Genomic DNA, 23,740 nt, shown 5'->3' on the forward strand with positions numbered 1-23,740 from the left:
TTTTAGCATGGAGTTAAAACTAATTGCAAAAAATAAATTGTGGTATAGTTTGGAATTGAACTGAAGGTGATTGGGTGATCCTTATACCATGGTAGCATAATTGAGTAGAATGATAGTAGACATATGTTGTTGTTTGTGTCATCAGTCTGTAGACTGGTTTGATGCAGCTCTCCATGCCACTCTGTCCTGTGCTGACCTTTTCATTTCTATGTAACTACTAGTCTACATCCTACATCTGCTCTAATCTGCTTGTCGTATTCTTACCTTGGTGAGCCCCTACCGTTTTTACTGACTACACTTCCCCCACAAACTAACTGAACAAGTCCTGGGTATCTTACTTAACATGTGTCCTATCATTCTATCTCTTCTCGTCAAATTAAGCCAAATCGGTCTTTCACCAGTTCGATTCATTATCTCTTCAGTCGTGATTCGATTTACCCATCTCACCTTCAGCATTCTTCTGGAACACCACATTTCAAAAGCTTCTATTCTCTCCTTCTGAGCCAGTTATCATACATGTTTCACTTCCATACAGTGCTGCGCTCCAGATGAAAGTCTGCAAAAAGGTCCTAATTCCTATATCAGTCTTTGAAGTGAGCAAATTTATTTTCTGAAAAAAGGCCTTCCTTGCTTGTTTTAGTCTGCATTTTATGTCCTCCTTACTTCTGCCATCATTAGTTATTTTACTACCCAACTAACGATATTCATCTATTTCCTTTAAGATTTCATTTCCTACTTGAATATTTCCTGCATCACCTGACTTCATGCAACTATGACAGTAGTCATAATCTTTGTTTTAAAGGAGTTCATTGAGATATTCATCCCTCTTAACATTCATCAGCTGAGAACGTGGAGGAGGTACTATATTTTGAATAATAATGGTGTTGATAGAAGATGGGAAGTACTGCAAAGGCACAAAAATAAAGTACTCCATAGGCCCCTTAAACCTAAAACCATTAATGTCAGAAGAGAATGAAAATAGATTGAGGAGCACCAGATAGGAAAGACGAAAATGAGAAGTCTGACCCCAAGTACGAGGTTTGTCCGGAAAATACGTATAAAAGTTGAATAATAACTTTATTTGACAATTATTCAGGTATTACAATATGGTCTCCTTCAAAGTACTCTCCCTGAGACAAGATGCACTTCTGCCAACGCCGTTTCCACTGTTGATAACATTGTTGAAAGTCTTCAGTTGTGATGCTGTTCAGTTGCCGTGTCGTTTCTCCCTTGATGGCTTCCACATCACCCAAGTGCCGCCCCCGAAGCACCATTTTGCATTTCGGGAACAGGAAGAAGTCGCAAGAGGCTAAATCGGGTGAATAAGGCGGGTGGTCTGTCACGGTGATTGAGCTTCGGGCCAAAAACTCACGCACAACGAGCGACGTGTGAGCGGGCGCATTGTCGTGATGAAGGATTGTCTCCGTAAACTTGTTGCAAACACTAAAAATCTCACGCCCATTCTTACCAAGTTTGGCAAGAAACTTGATGTTGATGCGCTGTTCCTCAATCAGAGAGAGCTCCATACTGACGGCAGGTGAAAACGGGTAACTTTCAACAAGCAGCCGCACACTGCTACTGACACGCAGAGCTCTCCGACTCGAACTGAGCGTTGAGAAGATTGGCGACAACAGCAGTGCCACCTGGCGGCGCCTCCACGATATGTGATACGTCACCCTGACGGATTTATACGTATTTTCCGGACAAACCTCGTAAGTTAGACTCGCCTAGGAGCCCAGTGCTCGCAGGTTGAGAACTTCTAGGGGAATGATTGGCTACAAAATTGGGTTTAGGTCTCACCTCGGCCATCCTGTAAAGAGTTTCCTAGGGTTACTCTCAGTTTCAGCTTTATGCAAGTGCTGGAGTGGTGTGCAGCATGTAAACCACTGCTTTTGCCTCAGTTAACAACACGTTAGTACATACACTTCATGTGTCTGGCCGCATACACCCTGAATAATGTAATGGAGTAGACTATACAGCCAGCTACTCAACTTCGAATGTCAGGCAGTGGAAAATAAGCTTTCTACCTACAAGCACTAATGGCCTTGGGCAGAGAAGCCTCTGTAGGAGAGTGGTGAACCCTCAGCAGAGGAAATACTACTGGAACTCATCATATTAGATGGCAGCAGTCACCATAATTACCAGATTGAGGTGTTGAAGAACTGTGAGCAAAAGCAAAACAGTGGTAATGAAAGTTAGCAGGGCAAATACACCTTATAATTTCACCCTTGACGGAGAGGAGTACAATATCAGATGATGGAAGTGCCAAGAATGAAGTGTTGAACAGGGTGCAAAAAGGATCCAACTTCTCCCATCAAGCACAGATCATAGTGTGGAACAAGGAAGTTGCTCAGAGGGCTAAACAGACCCTGTTTTAAGACTTATATCCTGCCTATCATGACGTATAGTCATAGTTGCATCATACATAAAAGAGAAGTAATTCAGCTGCAAGCTTTTGAAATGAAATTCCTTAGATCAGCTGTACAGAAAACCAGGAAGGACATAATTAGGAATGATCAGATACAAAGAGACATGCAGGTCAACCTGACCCTGGAAGAAAGGCTGAAGTGCCTAGGACACGTTAAGCGGATGCAGGTGACTCGAACACCAGGGAAGTATTTTGAAAAGATCTTTCAGGATGAAGACCAATTGGACGCCCTAGAAAAAGGTGGTTAGATCAGATAAGAGAAGAACTAGAGAAGAGAGAAGATAAACATGGGATGCCCTAGAGAGAAAAGCATTTCAGGACCGTAATAAATGAAGGCACATCGTACTTAAACATCCTACCTGGCTCGCTGGAAGGAGTTCATGATGATGAGGTGTAGAGGAAATGATCCTGGAGTAGTACGATCCTGAATACTACAGTCGTGGCTGGAGCCGCTTTCATGGTTGTGGTACTGCAGTGTGGAAAGCAAATGGAAAAAACTACCACATCATTTCTTCCAGAACATCTTCTGTCTAGAAGAAGTAGACTTAAATAAGCACGATGCTTTGTATGAAGACAAAACAATCCAGGGGTAAAATAGTTCTCAATTCGGATCTCCTGGCGAGGACTGAGGTACTTGTAGGTATCAGGTGAGAGAATCATTTGGGGAATGTACGGACATGGAATGTCAGGACACTACAACAGGTAGGAAAGCTAGAGCATTTGAAGATTGAAATGGAAATAGCTGGTGTGTGCATTGTGGGTGTTAGTGAAGTTCGATGGAGAGTTTGAGATGGAAACTGCCACCTGTACTATGGAGGAGGTGAGTATGCTGAAAGAGGTGTTGTGATGATGATGATAAGAGAAATGGATCAGACAAAGGATAATCAAGGTTCAAGCATGTGGTGACAGATTGAGGTTCATCAAGTTGAAGACAGAACCAGTGGATATTCTGGTAATGCAACTGTACATGCCAGCATCGGATCATGGCGACGAAGTAGAAGTAACGGGAGGATCAAAGATTATGGCAGATGGAAAGAGGGAGAGTGCAGACCGTGATAATGGGAGACCGGAACAATGTCGTGGGAAAAGGAGCAGAAAACTACATTGTTGACTCGCATGGACTGGGAATAAGTAACGTGGGGTGGGGGGTATAATGGTGGGCCAATGACCTAGCTGTTAGGCTCCTTTAAACAACAAGCTATATGATGGTTGGCTTCTACCAACAAAGTGGGCTGGTAATCACTAACACCCGGTTTAAGAAGTATGACAGGAGATTGTGTATGTGGAGAGGTCCAGAGGTAGGAACAAATACCAGATAGATTTAATCTTGGTGAAGCAGTGATTTAACTACAACATAAAGAATGCAGCAACTGTGCCATTAGCAGACATTGTCTCTCATTATAATCTGGTAACTGCAAATATGAATACCAGAATGAAAAACAACAGGAAGAGGAAATGCAGGAGGACAAAAGTGAAAAAGAATGCACGGTACTTGGAAAATAGGGAGAGTGCTCAGGACGAAGTAAGAGCCTAAGTAGTATGTGATAGTGTTGGTGAAGAATGGATGAATATCAGGACCTGTTTAACAGAGACTAGAGTAAAAGCTTAGTAGGATAAAAAAGGATAACAGGAAAGCTATGGATTACACAAGTTATGCATGATAAGAAGGAAGAGAGAAGAACATGGAAGAACAGAGCAGAGGACAAACAGAACTGCTGAAAATTGAATAATGAACTGAGACGAGAACCAGGCAAAGCGGGAGAAAATCATTTTAATAGAGTATGTTATGAGATAATGAAATTCCAGAGACTTGGCTAATACAGTATGTTGTAAACCAAGGTCGTAGAACTAGAACGGAATCCAAACTCAGGAAGTAAAAGACTCTATGGGGATGATAGTCGGTGAACAGAATGAAGTTAAAATTGTATGGGAAGAGTACTTTGAAGATTTCTGTGACAAAGCCAACCAACCAGATGAACTGGGTGTGGAGCAAGAAGAAGAAGACGACGGCTAGAGTCCGGAGATACCGAAGATTGATGTATAGGGGGCCGTAAAAGGCTTGAGGAGAAGGAAAGCTACAGGAGATTACAAAATCCTGTCAGACTAATTGAAAGATCTGGGAGAGGAAGAAGTAACGGTTCTTACTAGATTTTTTAACAAGATATTCACCACCATTGAATGGCCTAAGAATTTCTGGAAGTAACAATGATCACCCTTCAGAAAAAAATGCGGCGAGTGCAGGAATGTTAGTCTCATCCTACATGTAGCAAAGTTAATGACTCAGGTACTGAAAAAAAAAAAAAAAAAAAAGATAATGTAGTATTGGGCGAGGACGAGTTTGGATTTACAAAGGAAATGGAGATGTCATAGGAGTTCTGTAGATGTTAAGGAAGTAGGATGTGTTTGCTTCATTGATTGTATGAAGGCTTTCGTCTGAGTAAACTGGAGACTGTTGGCTTTAATTGGACAAGTAGAAGACTAATTGGTAACCTGTACATGTAACAAAAAGTCCAAGTGAGACTGGACTCGGGAGACACCAACATAATAACTAAAGACATAGTTATAAGACAAGGATGCTGCTTATCACCAGTTCTATTTGTTTAACCTGTACAAGGAACACCTTGACAGGAATGCTCTTGAAGGAGTGGGGCATTTAGAATTGGGAGAAGAGTAATAACAACAAAAAAATGTGTAGATGACTTGGTAATTAATTAATTTAATTTTCATGTGGCTATTTCTAGCCGAGTGCAGCCCTTGTAAGGCAGACCCTCCGATGAGGGTGGGCGGCATCTGCCACGTGTAGGTAACTGCGTGTTATTGTGGTGGAGGATAGTGTTATGTGTGGTCTGTGAGTTGCAGGGATGTTGGGGACAGCACAAACACCCCGCCCCCGGACCACTGGAATTAACCAACGAAGGTTAAAATCCTCGACCCGGCCGGGAATCAAACCCAGGACCCTCTGAACCGAAGGCCAGTACGCTGACCATTCAGCCAACGATGGTAATACTGTTGAAGAAAGAGGAGGAACTGCTGAAAATCATGACTAAGTTAGTGGAAACAAGTAGTGAGTAGTGGGTAGTGAGGTAAGCACTGAGGGAACAAGCAGCGAACATTACAGTTGGAAACCAACTACTGGAGAATGTGACACACTTCAAGTACTTGGGAAGCATAATCATAATGCATGCTCGCTGCAACTAGGAGGTATGGGCAAGGATAGCCATGGCCAAGGAAACTTGGACTTGGGGATGAAGAAACAGCTAGTGAGGTGTCACCCTGTATTGTGCAGAAACACAGACTTTCAGGAAAATGGAACAGATATCTAGGGATTTTTGAAATATGGTGTTGAAGAAGAATAGAGATGATCAAGTGAGCAGTGAGGACATTCTGAGGAGAATCAGCAATCAAAGAAGTATCCTGTAAGAGATTTTGTGAAGAAAATTCAACTGGATGGAGCATGTTATGAAAAGGAATGGATTACTGAATGATGGCTAGGTTGAAAGAAAGAGAGGAATAGGAAGGAGGAGGATGCAGATCTCAAGAAAGAGAGAATGATGACCTACCAGCAGCTAAAACAAGTACTGGTAGTTGCTGTTAGGACCAAATTGGCAAATTCTCTTTGGCTGCCATCAGGGAGAAAAATCACCTCATTCACACTGATTATCAAAGAGATGTCTCGTATTCATAAATACACCAAGCTGCCAACTGTGGTGTCTTGAACCTCAAACATGAAGCAACACTGCGCTTGTGAACTAGAGCCTAGATGACACTAAGATCACCGTTATTGCTATAAAATGTGGCTGATGGCCCAGCGTTGTTCAGTGCTACAAGATGCTTGCAGAGACTTTGAGCATGGAATGCTTACTGCCTGGTAAACAATCAGGGCGATTTCTACTCCTCTCAAATTATCCAAGATAACTAATGGGGACGTGATTGTGAAATGGGAAAAGGAAGAGACACCCTAACAAAACCTTAGCTGGTTAGGCCACATGTGTTGATCGACAGTGACCGTTGAACAATGAAGAAAGTGGTATGAGAAAATTGTGCAATATTGTGTGATATCATTACCCATGAATTCCACTGATAACTGTGCATGGGAGGTAGAATGACTAGGGTTCATGTCTCGGGCACCTGCTCATCACTAACTACTCTTGTGACGGTACTATAGGAAGAATACTCTACAATAGCCCTGGAGTTGTCCTGACACCTGATAGACAGTCTCCCCTTCAGAGTTCTGGCTGTATTAAAGGTCATATTAATGTCTACTACTGGGTAATATGTCTGAGAAACACTTTCAGAACAGTTTGAAGTAGGTGTCTGGATACTTACGACCAGATAATTAATTATGAAAGGGAAATCTCTAATTATTTTTTTCTCTGCTCTGTTAAATTAATAGTATACTGAATTAATGAATATTGTTTCATTCTCTTCTACTTTTACTCCTTTCTTTTCTATACTCTCCTTCACCGTATCCATCCATCTCTTTCTGGACCTTCCTCATTGTCTTCCTCCTCTTATTTTCTCCATAAATACTCACTTTGGAACTCTATCCTCTTCCATCCTCATCATGTGTCCATACCATTTCAGCTTACTGGTCTCTATCTTGTCTTGCAGTTAGGGAATCCAATTCTCTCTGATTTCTATGTTTCTGATTTTATCCTTTCATGTCTTCCCAAAGATTCCTCTAAGGAATTTCTTTTTGGCTGCTTGGATTCTGCTTTCATCATGTTTTGTTGTTGTCTATGTGCCCGCTGCATATGTCAAAATTGGTATGTAATACATGAGTGCAGAATTGTCTTGCATTTCTCTGAGATGTCCCGGTTCCATACTATACCACTCACATATTGGTAAAACTCATTGGCCTGTAGGGATTCTCTTCCCAATTTCTTCCTTTATTTTCCCATCTTCTGCAAGTATACTCCCCAAATATTTGAAGCTTTTCACAACTTCTAATTGTCTTTCATGTACTTCAATATTCCTTATTCCTTCTCTATTACTTCTCGTCATCATTACTGTCTTAATCTTCTCACGCTTATTTTCAATCCATATTTCTCTATCTCCCGATTCCATACAGTAAATTGTTCTTGTACTTCCATTTCATCTTCTCTCCATATTACTACGTCATCTGCAAAGATTTATCTTTTTGCTTCCCATTTTTTGTTGTACATTCTTGTGGATTTCATCCATGACTGCCTTATTTGAAAAAGAAAAAAGAAAAATTGTGATTCAGTTTTGAGTGCTGTTGCTATTAATTCAATTATGCTTTAGGAAAATACAAGAGGCAGTGTTGCATTGTTATGCGTAATCTCCACTATTCAGCTTATTCAGCAATTGGATAGATATGATGGTTTATGCATGTGGCTGAATCCGTCCAGATTGTTGAATTGCTTCTGTACTTACTCTGTTTTCAGACTGTACAACAAGAATGTGACAGGCTGCAGGACTTGCTGGATCAGCAGAAGAAGGAGACGAAGGCAATCCAGAAAACTCTGGACGCCACTGCCTCGGAGTTGGCTACCTTGAAGGGGAAACTGGAGGAGGTGACGGCCGAACGTGACAAGCTGGAGCGTGCTGCAGAAGCTTCTTCTCGGGAGAGGACTTCTCTGGAGGCTCAAATGAAGGCGCTCAAACAGGAGAAGTCTGCCGATACAGTCATCCGGCAGCAACTGGAGACACAGGTCGCCCAACTCCGTGAGGAGGTAATTTATCTCGTACAAGATCAGACAGATTACTTGTCACTTGGTACCACAGACATACTGTGAATAGATTGGCAGTGAGCAGCTCCTTCTGAAGCTGGAAGGTTGTGTCCGCTGCCGTCTTACGTCACTACACTGCTTCATTGCAATAATGTAAAATTGTAGCCGAATTATGATTATTGGACTGGAAATAATGAAAACACATGAAATTATAATACTGATTATTTAGGCCTATTATAAAGCCCACATGGTGGCTAAGGCGTCAAGTGTATGTGGTCCAACACTGTGGTTAGCCAGTTCGAGTACCGTTGGTTGAAAAATATATCATCATCAGAATGTTGGCCAGCAAGGTAGGGAGAGGTGGTGGTATAAAATTTCTAATCGCTCAATTCCATACCAAAATCGTGGATTCAGTTCCGAACCTCTCCTCAGATCTTATATATCGAGTGAGGGCATGTCGCTGTTGATGGTGATTCGTCCATCGGATGGGGGCATAAAGCCTTGGTGGTATTTGACAGGATTAGGCCATGTGCCGGCACTGGGTTCACCATCTCCCTTCCTCCTATCATGTATCATGTCATTCATTCATTTCATCCCTTTAACTCCTATGATGAGGTTGACATCAGGAAGGGCATCCGGTCATATTTATCAGTTTCCTTTTGCCTTTGACTGTGGTGCACTTCGTCTTCTGGTGTAGGCTAGAACTGTTTTGTTACTTTCATTGATCTGTCTCTGTCTTATACCTTGGCTTTGACAGTATGAAAGTGACTGAGGTATGAGCGATGCTGGTAACGCAGCCACTCCCTGTGATGAATAGTATGGAAATGTTGCTCATAGGGTTGGTTGATATGTGTAGTTCAGTAGTCAGGCAGACTGATATGTAATAGCAACTTCTGGCTCGGCAAGGAACGCAACACTCTTCATTTCGCTAGTACGCCTTTTCAGTAACACCTAGGCCATCAGTGGCAGCTGATGACTGAGCTGTTGGGCATTCAACCAGCCTTTGGGTTGAGTACTCAGCATACATACATACATACATACATACATACATACATACATACATACAATCTTATGTTATTTTAAGGACACTTCCTCTAAAGCATTACTTTGTCAATTTTATACATTTTTCATCTAAACAGTGTTATGTGGCTGAAGATGTTGATAATATACGAAACATGTACCACTTTTGACCATTAAAAATTGCCTTAAGCAATCATTGTATCGACTAGGTGGAAAATAAATACTTAATTGTGAATCTACACTTTACAATTGCGAAAAATGAGAGTATCCTTTAGTTTACAAGTTATTGGTTTATAAAAATGACAAAACAGTTTGAAATTGCTGTCAAAATCATCCTAGTGGAAACCCATCACATCAAATTGGTCAGGAGGAGAGCGGGAGCAAACATTTTTGAGAGAAACCAAGCCTGAATTAACCTGCAGGTGAAAAGCCTGTGACAAGGAGAAAAAAACACCATGAAATTTAAGGCTTTAGAAATAGCAGCATTCTCAATATCTTCTCAATCTAGCGGTCCCTTTCTTCATTATTGTTCATAATGTTGGCTGCTGTTTTGCCTTATTATAGAGGGGTCGGAAGGGCCGCATATAAAAATATGAGAAGCTGTGTTAGGTAGAAGACAGATGCATAGTAAATTGTAGTAATCTAGTGGAAACCGTCAATGAGGTCCACAACCTCACCATGTGCTACTATTATTCATTTCCATCCGCATCATTTGTTTTCTCATTCCCTCGTTTCTTAGGTTAACGCAGTTTTTAGTATCAATTATTATTTCAAATTAACACCTGTTTCACTGAATTTTGTTGCAATAAGTTGTTTTTTGCTCTGCATATTGATGTAAATATTGTATATTTGTGCTAATTTTGTTTCCGTCTAGGCTCTCTTTTGTTTGTTTTTTCATTTGCTCTTTCATTATGTTTTTTAGCATTTTTTTCAATTATGTAAATTATTCCAACCCCCCTAATTTTTTTCACTGAAGATGGCTCAAGCGAGCCGAAACATGTCTGAATTTGTTTGCTCCGTCTAATGACGGAATATATGATGTATTGAATAGGAGGATACTCTCATTTTTCGCCATTGTAAAGTGAAAACCGTCAATACGGAATGATTCTAATATCTTGTAATACATACATACATACATACATACATACATACATACATACATACATACATACATACATACATACATACATACATACATACATACATATATGCTGTCTACCATAACTTCATTTAGCCTTGCTACCTTCATCCAGTTTCTGTGCAAAGATCTCCCAACTCTTTGTCTTTCTTCTTGAACTGTCCTTTTATCAGCTTCTTGTTTCGGTACACCTGTTCAAGTTCTTTGATCTTTGCATCATCTTTTGTGAATTCTGATTTTATTTTCTCTCAGTGCCCTGCCTATGATGCATTTCTGTCTCTTATGGCTCCTCTCACTCTTTTGTTCCAATGTGGTGTTTCCTTTTCTGTCTTTCACATTTTTCTTCCGACAGACTTCAGTTGATTCCTTTACCAAGCTATTTATCAGTCTGGTCTATTCTTCATGTTAAGTCTTCATTTACTTCATCTCTTGACAACTGACATCTTAGTCGGCTCTCTTGTCTGTTTTTGGAAATTCCCTCACCTTGATTTTTGGCATCTTCTTGGTCGGTACTTTTGGTGCGTCGAAGTCTTTCAAATCTAGTACTAGAAACTGGTGGTCAAGGTTCTCAGTACTGTAGGTATTACTTTGTCATCTGCCACAAGCCTACTCCTGTTTTCATCTTTCATGATATAATCTACTAAGGGTCGGTTGCATAAACTGTTTGATCTTAGATCAGAAACTAAATTGATCTCAGTTCACGCTATAGTAGGATTTTGTTGTATAAACGTTAGTCTGAGATCAATTTGCACTGAACTAGGATTAACTTTGACTGGATAAATTTTTGCAATCAAACTCTTTGATCTCAGTTCAAGGAGTTTTTTTCTATTTGAGATACAAGAACCCGCTGATTGTGAACATTATTACCTGTGTTGTTAGATAAAGCATAAGAAAATACACAAAAGACTAACCTAATATATTGTTAGCTGTAGTTGTCCGTATATAAGCTATATTACGCCTCTTATAATACAGTGAAACATAATTCTACAACATAACCTCTACGAATTGCTTACGATATTACATTATCTCGTTCATGTTTTACAGTTGTCTGATTAGTGGAATATAGAGGGTTATTCAGCCAAGTTGTCCATCTCAAATAACATATGGACCGTTCAAAATAGAATGGCATCAATATCCTCTGAGAAAATGCTATTAACTTTATTTTTAAAACTGAACTACACTGTTTTCTACTCCTAGCCTTTAATCTACAAGCATTACAAGTTCAGCATTGTGATTATTCCGAAAATCGAACCAAGTACTTCTCGAGAAAATGTAATGTATTCAAACATGCTTCATTTGCCCGCTGGGGACTGCACTATGTATGAAACATGAGCTTGTTATTGACATGCAGTGTTGCTTCACCTTTTCCTGTCAGCTACGTATTCACTCTGCTGTGCTTATAAAAGCACTATGACCAAAAGTATGATTTAACACCTTTGATATCGCCGTAGGTAATAGGTACTGTAAAGGAAAAACAGATATGCAACGGGCTCTATGGACAACATTTTAATCCTGATGGGATATTAAACCATACAAGACCGAACGAGCTAGTGCAACTGGGCAGTCAGCTCTTCTTAACACTAATCAATCAAAGAAAGAATAAAAGAAAGAGAACGGCCACGAAGGCCACGAAAATGAAAGACTCGCTAGGCTTCGCAAACCTAACATCGTTGGGATCAGGATAAAAACAAGGGTTGACTGAGGAAAGTCGGATATCCGTTTTTCCTTCACCTGTGTTTGCTGCAAGAAAAGCATGTATGAAGAAATTCCAATACATGCTGCAAACGATGTTCATTTGTCGACAGTCAAGGCCAGCACAATTCAACGTGTAAGTATTATCCAATGGGCAAAGCTATTTCGTATTTCGTTTGTTTTGTGGTGTTGCAACGTCCACTTTTCTGAACTCCGATTACATTTGAACTACACTTGTGTAAACCAAGTTCAGTTTTGTACAACTGGGCCTAACAGTCTTATGTTGTCCCTCCCAACTGTATCTCATGAACTTATGGAGGACTTTTTTCTTGAACCAACTGTTTTTCACCACCAGACATCAAGATGTTTCCCTTCTCACAACCCTGTTGGAGGCTGAGAAGAAATGTATGTAAGAACTGAGATTGATGAGGAGAGAACCTATTTGAAGATTCTGCTTGTCTCCTCTTCCTGTTACTTCCTCTTTGTACACTGGTCATCATGGTGTTTATCCTGTTGTGTGTTCTTATTCATGTCCCTCTCTCTTTACATATGACTCTATTTCATAATATTTTGCATATTATTCATGTTTGCTGGTGCCCCCATAATGAAAAAAAACCATCATCCACGCTAAGTCGTGGAAATACCCCCTATGGATGGGGGACGCAGATGATGAATACACCCGCAGTGTCCCCTGCCTGTCATAAGAGGCGATTAAAGGGGGGACCAAGGGATTATTAATATTTTTTTCCATTAATTTATTCTGACATTGATACGTGTTTGCCAAAGGACATAGAATAGCTCACGACTTTTTTGAAAAAAAATTGTATTGTTGGTTTTGAGAAGAAATATAAGTGTACTGATGAATATAATTAAATACATTACTATGTTTTCCATACAAATGGTTCCGCATTATTGCCACTGAGAATTTTATAATCGGTGGAACAATTTTGTCTTCAATATTTCTGCCCAGTCTGTATGATTTGTTTGTTTGTTTGTTTGTTTGTTTGTTTGTTTGTTTGTTTGTTTATACCACCATGTGAGTGGCAACATGGGTCTACATTACCTAGGAGCAGTACCATTATGTGCGGAACAACAGGAGTCTATGCGTTGCCTGTGATTAGTACCATCGTGTGCATCCCACCGTGGTGGGGGAGCAGGCGCTCGGCTGCACAAACTGGTGTCTGGCGTGAATAGGTGCCGAGCGCTGCGCTTGAATGGGTTGGTTCTACTGTGTTCTGAATGTGTCTGTGTTACCTGTGAGTAGCACCACTGTATGAGGAACACCATGGGTTTGTGCATCGCCCTTGATTACTACCTGGATGTGCGTTGCCTGTGGGAGGTACCATAATGTGTGATACACCGTGGGTCTACGTTGCCTATGATTAGTACCACTATGTGAGCAACACCACGAGTATACGTGACCTGTGATTAATACCACTACGCGAGGAAGACCCGGATCTAGCCAGAACCCGTGATTAGTTCCACAACGTGTGTAGGTAGCTGTGTGTACTACCCTTATGTGAGGAACACCATGAGTCTGCATTACCTGTGATTAATACCACTACACGAGGAAGACCCGGATCTAGCCAGAACCCGTGATTAGTTCCACAACGTGTGTAGGTAGCTGTGTCTACTACCCTTATGTGAGGAACACCATGAGTCTGTCTAACCTGTGAGTGGAGTCATTATGCGTGACATACCATGGGTCTACATTATCTGTGATTAGTACCACTATAGGAGGAACAACATGGTTCTGCTTTACCAGTGATTCTTACCATTATGAGCACGGCCAGTAACCTGGACTTTAGACCCCTTTAGACAACAAGCATCATCTCAGAAAATAAGACATTGTGAATTGGGTCCACTGATTGTTTTGGATTTACAATCATTTTTTCGTCATCATTTGTTTTAGATTCTAGTTAGTGGTCACATTTTGAAGTTTTAATTATCGTTTCATTTTGTTGCATCTGGTACCATTAGGGGCTGATAACCTAGCTGTTAGTTCCTTTTAAACAACAATCATCATCAGTTGTGGAACTCTATTGTGAATAAAAAAGTGTGAATGTTCTGGGCTTGGCTTTCTGCATTGTTAGGCCTTTTGATTTGACAATAAAAAATGATCAGCCAGCAACAGTTCTGAATATCTTTCAGTATAATCTCTTTATTGTAGGTTCTTCGTGCTGAGCGAAGACTGACTGAGGAAGCAGAGAAGTACCGCGCTGTTCAAGAAGCTTTAGATGCAAGTCGACAGGAATGCAAGAAGCGAAGTGTACTTAGTTTGGAGATGGAAGATTATGAGGTGAGGAGGTTATTTGATATTAAAAAGAGAGAAAGTTTGGGAGTTCGTATGTGGAGGGTAAATGTGGAGACCACTTAACCTATGTAAATAGTTCTTCCACCGTTAGAAAGCTTATTCAAAATGGTCACAAGCTATAAATCATCATTCTAGCTAGAATGTAAGATGCTGGGATGTAAAAACAGTGTTTTACTCTTAAGTACTGCTTAATGTAATTACGGGGTGGAAGGAAAGTTGGCCCCCTGTGATATACACATTACTATAATCATATTCTTGAAAAAAGAGATACGTTTTGAATGATGCAATTTATTTAATAAATCTTTCTAGTGTGACTATCGAAAGTTCCAGAATTTACTTAATGCTTTCCTTTCGGAGGAGTTTTTGCAGATTTGCTTCTTAGTCATTCTTATTAAGTTCTGTATATAAGAATTGGATGAAATAAGACCATATTAATAAACTGCTGCATTTGTCATTTCACTCCAACTACGTTATTAAATGCATTATTCAAACATGTCACAATTCTACTTACAGTCCTACAGAAAAAATGTGCTTTACTTGCAAATGTAACAGTAGTGATTTTCACAACATATCAGTGACAATAGGTATAATCTCACAAGTCACGAAAAAGATATGACTATATAGTGCCAACATGCGAGATGAACGGTAAATGTAAGATGACGTATCGGCAAGTACGGTCCCTGAACTGTATGGTTGACGACACTGAATTGAACCGAACAGTTAGAAAATAACTATACCTTCAGTGTTAACAGGGGAGAAAAATGTTGTTCCGTTGGTGAATACACTTATGTGCCCTGGACTACTGTATATGTATGAATTCAGTGTCGTGATGTTTACTTTCAGATGTGATCAACGGTCATCAAGCCTGCATATTTTGTGTGACTTTTTGTTGTTTTATTTGTTGTGTGTTGTGCAACCAATTATTGTTGTGTAAGACAGCAATGACAAGCTTCCTTTGGTGCTTCTATCATTCTGTGATTCTTGTTAGTCTGTGAATATATTGATTTAATATTGGTTTCAGAGGTCAGTAGCTGAACTGACACAGCAGCTGTCAAACGAGCGTGCCCGCATCAAGGAATTGGCCGATACCTTGGATACGCAAAGAGATATATCTCGGGGCTTCCAGGAGCAGATAAACCTCTTGGAGTGTCGTGCCCAAGCTGAAGAGGCGCGAAGTAAGGAAGTGAAAGTGAGTTCAACATAAAAGCCTGCTTACTGGTCATAATTGTTAAGGTGTCAGGTCTGTATGGTCTGACATGGGCCTTAGCCAGTTCAAGTCCCGTTGGTGGGGAAAAAGAAATTCACCCTTGTTATCTGGTAGGGTAGGAGAGGTGGTGGTACTCAATTTCTAATCATTGTATTGCGTGCTAAACGCCTGGGTTCAGTTCCAAAACCTCTCCGCAGTGCTCGTATGAGGTGAAGGCACATGATGCTGTTAATGGCAATTTGTCTGTCGGATGCGGGCATTAAGCCTTGAGCAGATCCTGTGGTGTTATTCAAGAGGAGTCGGCTATGCACCAACACTGGGTTTCTACCTGTGGGGGAAGCACAATAGATCTAATTGGTCACAGGTGCATGGTCATGCAACCACCTTCCCCCGAATAAAAAATGAAACCACTTTTCCCTTTGCGAAAATCAAATGGTCATAAATATGTCTCCCGGTCGTGGCCTTCCATCAGTGGCTGCTAATTTCAGGTGGAAGCCAGCCATAATACATAGCCTGCACCATCACACATTTTATTGTGTCACGTTATATAAATTTTCGGATAACCGCCAATCATTTCTGTCAAAAAGAAAGTCAACATAAAGAGCATATTATCTATATAAATAACATACTGTATAAAACTGTATGAGGGAGCATTGTTTGTGTATGTGTTTTTTCCACATTAACTCAGAAACGGCTGAAGATATTTAAAGTAAATTTATTGTGTGTTCAAGTGCAATCATAAATTTAATATCAGGCTGGTATTAGTAATATTATTTGATCAGGAACCTTAGCAGTTCGACTAGCCACTAATATAATTGCAATTCATCTACTTCTTACCCTGCTTGGGAATACTAGCCCCTTATTGATACTCCCTTAATCAACTCTTGTTCTTTTTCCGAACCCTGACTGATGCCTTTCGTGATGTCACATGACTTTTTTTTTTTTTTTCAAATGAAAATTCCAGATTGGAATACACTGGGATTCAAACCTTAATCATCTAAGTGGAAGGTCTGCAGTTAAGGCACTGAGATAAATGTGCCCCATTGTCATTTTCTTCCTTCAGTAATTTTTTTCTTTTTCTTTCTTAAATAGTCTTTTTTCTTCAACAAAATAACTTGAGAGTCTTCTGTCAATCCTATGTTTCAGATTTTTACTTGTGAGGGTCTTTGTTTATTTTATTTTATTTATTTTTCTCCTTGTGCGGTGCTCTCTGTGTAAGTTGTAGTTCTAAGCGTCATGCTTCATTGCAGGAGCAGTTGAACCTGGCTAGGAGCAGATTGTCAGAGGCAACCACCACAATAGCAGAACGTGATGCATCGCTAGCGGAAGTGACTCTCCGGACCGAGCAACTTCAGGAACAGTGTGAAGCCTTGTCCTTGCAGTTGGCTGATCTTGCTGCTGAGAAACAGCGCCAGGCTGATTTAGCTAGATCTCAACAGGAGGCACTTTCAAGACAGGTACTGTCTAAGGAAGTTCAGGGGGAATAGCAATACTGTATTGATGTGAGGGATGGCAATGCTCAGTTAGTGCACTGACTGGCAACATCAATGGATCACTCGAATTTGCAAAAGAAAAAGCATGTTAAATTGTGAAACATTTGTTTACTATTTACATCAGTTATTTTGATTAAAAAATTATCTAAATAACTAACAAGGAGGCGTGGAAATGAGTTTAACGAAAAGTGAGGTAATGAAAATCGGTAGAGAAAACAAAAAAATAAAGGATGTTAAGGATGTTTGGTGTAATGGAAAAATTCTTAAAGACGTAGATGCTTTTAAATACCCAGGAAGTAAGGTAACTGGGAAAGGAAGGCATTTCAAAGAGGATAGGAAATTGCCCAAAATTTTATTACTGTGTATCACGCATAATTGGAAATTACCTACTAAAGCAAAAATCATGACATATAAATCATATTATTTGCCAATATTGACCTATGGATCAATGTTGAATTTAGACAAAAAAAAATCTGAGTAAATTATAAGCAACAGAGATGCACTTTCTTTGTGGGATCTTGGGTAAAACGAGGAAGGACAAGATAAGAAATGAAAAAATACGAAACACGCTACAGATCAACCCCCTAAAAGAAACTATGGAGAGAAATAGGCTGTAATGGTTCGGATTTGTCAAAAGAATGGGACAAAAAAGATTACCAAGAAGAGCTCTGGAATGGTCAGAATCTGGAAGAAGACTAATTGGAAGACTACGAACAAGATGGAGGAATCGGGTGGAGCATGACATAAATTGGAGAGGACTACAATGGGAGACAGTGATGAACGTTAGACTGTGGGGAAAAAAGAGAAGATTGGAAGAGGCTCTGTGAAGGACCTGCATAAGCAGAAACATATCGGGAAAAAGAAGAAATAACAGACAGATAACATTAGTTAGATAATTTTTTCATGAAACTAATCAACGTAGGTAATAAAACAAAAAAGTTTTGCAATTTAACATGCTTTTTCTTTGGAATATCAGGTGACCTGTGGCTGAGTTTTAATTAATTCTGTTGGGTAAATGTGTTACCAAAGACTTCGTACGTAACGACATTCCATCAATGGAGGGCAGAATGAACTTTTTTTCTGTCCTTCAAAAATCTAATTACCTCTGCAGAGTTTGAACTCATGATCTTTGGATTGAGAGGCCAACCCTTTACCACTCATCCACAAAGGGAAACATAAAATAAAAATCAATATAGGTTGGAAAAGTACAAACACAAAAAAGAGAAAAATATACCAATCGGAAAATGTAAGTACCGTACAGTAAAACCTCAAAGCATTTTTTTTTTTTCAAGGTAGAGGAGGGGGGTTGATGATGGATGCGGGAAAACGATAAATGCCGTTAAAAATAGGGGGGAAGCAAAATAATAAAATATTCTGTTTTTCCCCACAGTCTATCATTAATCACTGTTTTCATAGGTTATTGACCTATGGATCAGAATGTTGAACTTAGACAAAAAAAAAAAAATCTGAGTAAATTATAAACAGCAGTGATGCACTTTCTTTGAGGGATCTTGGGTAGAACAAGGAAGGACAAGATAAGAAATGAAACAATATGAAACACGGTACAGATCAACCCCCTAAAAGAAACTATGAAGAGAAATAGGCTGTAATGGTTCGGACTTGTCAAAAAGAATGGGGCAAGAAAGAGACATGAATGGGTCATGAAAGATTCTCGATGTTGAGCATACTCAAGTAATTATATTGTGTTAATCACTGTTTCCCATTGTAGTCCTCTCCGATTTATGTCATCCTCCACCTGGGCCTCCATAAATGGGTAAACAGAAACAACAAAATGATAAAAGTACCATTTCTAACCTGATCAACTTAAAACAAAAAATGCTTGTCAGACATTAAGATCCAACACTACAAAACTGTAACTTTGCAAGAAGCTACTTACGCTTGCGAAACCTTATTCCAAATTAAAAATGAGAGAACTGATCAGCTCCTCAAAACTGAAAGAAGAATTATCAGAACTTGCATAAATAAAAAGTACCAGGTTGAAGGAGTTTGGAGAATTCTACCCAGTGGAACTGTCTATCGAGAGATTGACCCGGTACCAGCACGATGAAGAAAAGAATCTCTTATTTCCTTCACATCTTACGATTACCAGAAAACAGGATTTTACGTCAATTAGTGATGAGAAATCTGGAAAAGAAGACAGGAGGGCATTGGATCAAAGAAATTCAAGTGGATCTCAAAAGAGTTGGACTCCAAATTACAGATGCATAGAACAAGAATAAAATTACCACCCTTCTTAAAAATCACAAATTTTCAACTGAAATGGTACACAAAAAGCCTGTAGAGATTTCAGACAAATTAAGAACACTGTGATCAGAATGAATGAATAAGTACTGGGCAGATAAGAAGAACCAAACAGTACAACCCTCAAAGAAAAAATGTACACGGCCAATAAAGCTAATAATAATTTGGCATTTTTCTTTATGTAAACCTAAAAAAAAAAGCATAAAAATACTGCAACCGCGATATACGCCATGAAAATAAAAAGCCTTTTTTTACACCATTTCTTTTCACTTTTCTTGGTTACATCTCGTAATAATTAAAAAACCTTTATGGTCAGTTTTCTTATTGATAAATATTCCGTAGACCCTCCAGAGATGATGGGTTAGAGATTGAACCTGGTTAAGCTTAGATGATGTCTCAGTGAGCTATGTGAGGTTGCCAACTTAAAGACTAGTAACAAGTCTTTACAAGGCCAGGCTTGTGACAAAACCATTGGGCTGGGGTAATGAAGCGGTCAACAGGCCTTCAGCATCCCCCATACTCCACAAGATACGACCCTGTGATTAATTAAAAAGTCTGTGAATTTCCCTTTGTCACTAGTTATCTTGTACGCGTCTAGGAGGGACAATTTGCACATGATGCATAGCATGACAATTATAAACTGTGTGACTTTTTAATTTTAAATGAAGGTGGCAGCCTGTGGGCACATTATGATGTGAGGTCTATCGGAGCAATAGAAAACTAGTCTTCATAACAGCTGACATAAGCCAGTCAATAACAATACAGAGAATGGTGGCAAATCTGAGTTTTACAGTGCCTCCGTCTTAATTCTTCTATGTAAGTAAGAATATTTCCATAGGCCAGTTAGTGGGTCAAGCAGAAGCCTTGGCAGCAGGAGGTTCATAGGCATGGTTATATAGTGTGGTTGTGTGCGAATAATCTGCGCACTGCACTCCAGCCTACATGATCCTTGCTGAAGCCTAGCAATTCAAAATCACTCTTACATTCTTGCTTAACAGTTTGCTGCTATTCTGTGCTAGAGTAGCCTATTGAGTTGTCACTTTAAATTCAAAAAAATGTTTTGCTTATATTTTTCTCACAAATGATCAATGCTGGAAAATTGTGACCAAGGACAAATACTTTTCTTGATGTTTGATGCTATAAAACAATAGTTTGAGGATCGTTAGATGCAGGAAAATTTAACATTAGTTTATATGGAACATTTTGGGTCAAATAAAGAATGGTGAATACGGGAAAATGCGGTTCCGGGGATAATGCATCAAGTTTCTGCTGTATTGAAAAGGAACAAACAAGTATCAGATCAAGTCGCATATAAAAACATGAAAAACGCAATGACAGATCAGTGGGGAAGAAGGATAAACTCAGTGACAGATTGGTGTAGCAGAGGGAGCAGACAGAAAGGAGAAACTGGGACAAACAAATAACTCATACCTATATGTACAAAGTCTAATTCTTCTAAATCTGTTTTTCTCTGGCCACTGCTTAACACTTTTCAGGGGAATGAGAAGCTTTTCATACTAATGAGGCCATTTTTTTCTTGTGGGAAGTATGAATTAAGGAGAAACCTCAATAAATATGAGAAATGGGAGGACAAAGGGAAAACAGATTTTACAGGTGATTGAAGACATGGGACATCCAGCAAACATTGAAGGATTTAAAGAACTCGTTAGTTGTTATCTGTGTAATATTTTTTGTAATATAATTATTTCTAGTATTGATAAAATTCTCTATAAATCCCTTTATCCAAATTCCTATAATCATCATAAATTCTTTATTCCATCAGGCCAGGTGTGGTAATGAACAAGCCTCCTGGTTAAACTTCTATCTTATCACCACCATTATTCTAGTATCGTCTCCTGTTTTGGGCTCTTCCTGCCCTGGTCTTTTTCTGTCTGCTTCATCCAGCAGTCTCGTTGCATTTTTCATGTAATCTTTCTTCCAGTGTAAGTGAAAATCCACAGCCTTTTTCCAGTCATTTGACCGGGTCAGGAATGGAAGGAATGAAGCCATTTCAGTCATAACTCTTCTAGCCCATACTGTTGTAGCGCTATTTGGGAAGAGTTGGTCTCGTTCCTGATTTTCTTGATTTCTGCTGTCCCTACTGGTCAGGGTTGCAGCTTCCAGTCCATAGGTCAGAATGAGTAGCAAATAGGTCTTATAAAGTACCCCATTTGATTTTTGGGAAAGCTTTTGTGCCATAATAGTTGAGAATAGAACTGTAGAAGGTTGCAACTGCTTTGACCCTGATGCTAATTTAATTCATAATTGTGTTGTCCAGGTCTCGTAATTTCAATAAATTCTTTCTCTGGTGCTGCAGGTTATCTTTGTTGGCTAATGTCTCCTGGAAGTTTCTCTGCACAGATATTCATTTGAGTGATATTTCACAGGTTCGTGCCTTAGAGGAACAGTGTTCAAGACAGAAAGAAGAAGCATTGTTGCGAGAGGATGAACTTAAATCTCTCCGAGCAGAGTTCAGTAGCTACAAAGTGCGAGCTCAGTCCGTACTGAGACAGAAAGCTCGGCCCGATGAGCCATCAGGTTTCAGCCGCGAAGACTCTCTAGAAGAATGCGCACAGCTGCGGCAGATGTCCGAGGTCCTGCGGTCCAGGCTAGAAGATGTTAGGTAAGAGAATGTGTGGTACAATGTTCGATGCAAGCCTTTCAAGTGTAAATTGAAAATAGTTCTGTAATGTGATGAAAGTTAAATTGGCATAAAAGCGGTACATTCCTATGTATGGAATGGAAAGAGGATGACAATATCAGCAGATTTTTTATTTTCTTCCCCTGTGCTATATAAGAATCTCTTATTTAGATTGTTCCATATTGACTGTATAGTAAAAGAAAATTATATAATTTAACCACATTAGTCAATATAAAAATGTGTTTTAAGAGAAACTGCAAGAAAAATCACACAGTGAGTTAGTTTTGGTCGCATTGTGCATTCTTTAGCCTTAAAAGTAAAATATAAAGTTAATAAAACTCTCTGAAACATAACACTGAAAGTCCAATGAAAAATTAATCTTGAAGTGTTGTTCTATCGTTAAAAACAACCAAAAAATTTCAGAAGTATTTCTACATGACTCTTACTCTTTTATATATCGTACAAATTGATGTCTATAACCACTGTTCACATTTATTACATCAAGACTTCAAGAACAAGTACCTTTATATATTCATCCATGAGGTGTTTTTAGTTATTTTCTTAACGATACAACAAGATAAGATATTTCAAGATCAATATTTCTTAGGGGTATGATTTCCAGCAGGGTTACTGCAGATAAAGAAATAGTAAACAGAATGTCTAGCAGTTCCAACTTCTACGTCGTAAAACATCTACTTTGGGATAACAAAGTGCCCATGAGAACAAAGATGACTACGTCATACTTTGTGCCCATCCTCATACACAGTCTAGAAACATGTACACTGAAAGAGAGAAAAGTTAGTAAATTGAAAGCATGTGAAATTAAGTTTCTATGAACTACCCTCCAAAAAACACTCACGGACCATGTAAGGAATGATATCAGAATGGGATCGGAAGTGGACTCGAGAGAAGAGAAGTCAAGGACTTGGAGACTGACATTGTATGGACATGTAAAGAGAATGCCTGGCACAAGAACACCACTTGCATGACTAGAAAGAGGGGTTGTAGGAAGAAGGCCAGTAGGAAGATGGCTACATCAACTGAGAGACGATGTGGAGAGAAGAGGAGGGAATTGGGAGTCAGTGGTGAGAGAGAAGGCATTTCTGGACATACAGCGATGGCTGGTTCAACACCACCCTACCCGGCTCGCTAGAGGGATTTGATGATGATGATGATGATGATGATGATGATAAAGGTTGAGGAAGGACCAGTGGAGCCAACACATATACCTGCTGTGTGATTTTTCTTAAAGTATCTTTTAAGACACATTTGTATATTGACTAAGTCCGGCTCCATGGCTAAATGGTTAGTGTGCTGGCCTTTGGTCACAGGGGTCCCGGGTTTGATTCCCGGCAAGGTTGAGAATTTTAACCGTCATTGGTTATTTTCCCTGGCACTGGGGCTGGGTGTATGTGTCGTCTTCATCATCATTTCATCCTCATCACGGCGTGCAGGTCGCCTACGGGAGTCAAATCAAAAGACCTGCACTTGGCGAGCCGAACATGTCCTCGGACACTCCCGGCACTGAAAGCCATACGCCATTTCATGTTGACTAAGATGGACAAATTTTATAATTTTCTTTTTTTTTGTTTTGTTTGCTTTGTCCATTTTGGATGTTGACTGTTATCATGGCTACCTTTGGTGTGTCAAGTACAGTTTGGAAGAGTGGAGCAGAATTCGTATTACACCATACTATTATCTCATGTTCACCAACCAGAAAATTCTTCTTTTTTTGGACCCTCTTCTACCTTCCAGCTTGCCTTGTAGAAGCACATCAGGTAGTGGGAGAACATGAGGAAGTCATGCAGACTTAGAAGCTGCAGGCTATAGTTCAGTGCTATAAGGTAAAATT

At 39.6% G+C, this 23,740-nt stretch overlaps 1 protein-coding gene across 1 annotated transcript in view; it reads left to right on the top strand.

Annotated features, from left to right (window-relative positions):
• Positions 1-23,740, top strand: part of LOC136885334 (GRIP and coiled-coil domain-containing protein 2) — a 105,041-nt gene that overhangs the window by 53,260 nt on the left and 28,041 nt on the right. Inside the window, exons 11-15 of the mRNA XM_068230286.1 lie at positions 7,837-8,124; positions 14,142-14,270; positions 15,307-15,474; positions 16,743-16,949; positions 21,635-21,870. Coding sequence (XP_068086387.1) covers positions 7,837-8,124; positions 14,142-14,270; positions 15,307-15,474; positions 16,743-16,949; positions 21,635-21,870 — 1,028 coding nt within the window. The remainder of the gene's footprint in view (positions 1-7,836; positions 8,125-14,141; positions 14,271-15,306; positions 15,475-16,742; positions 16,950-21,634; positions 21,871-23,740) is intronic.

Source organism: Anabrus simplex, chromosome 14, assembly GCF_040414725.1.
Source record: "Anabrus simplex isolate iqAnaSimp1 chromosome 14, ASM4041472v1, whole genome shotgun sequence".
NCBI lineage: Eukaryota > Metazoa > Arthropoda > Insecta > Orthoptera > Tettigoniidae > Anabrus > Anabrus simplex.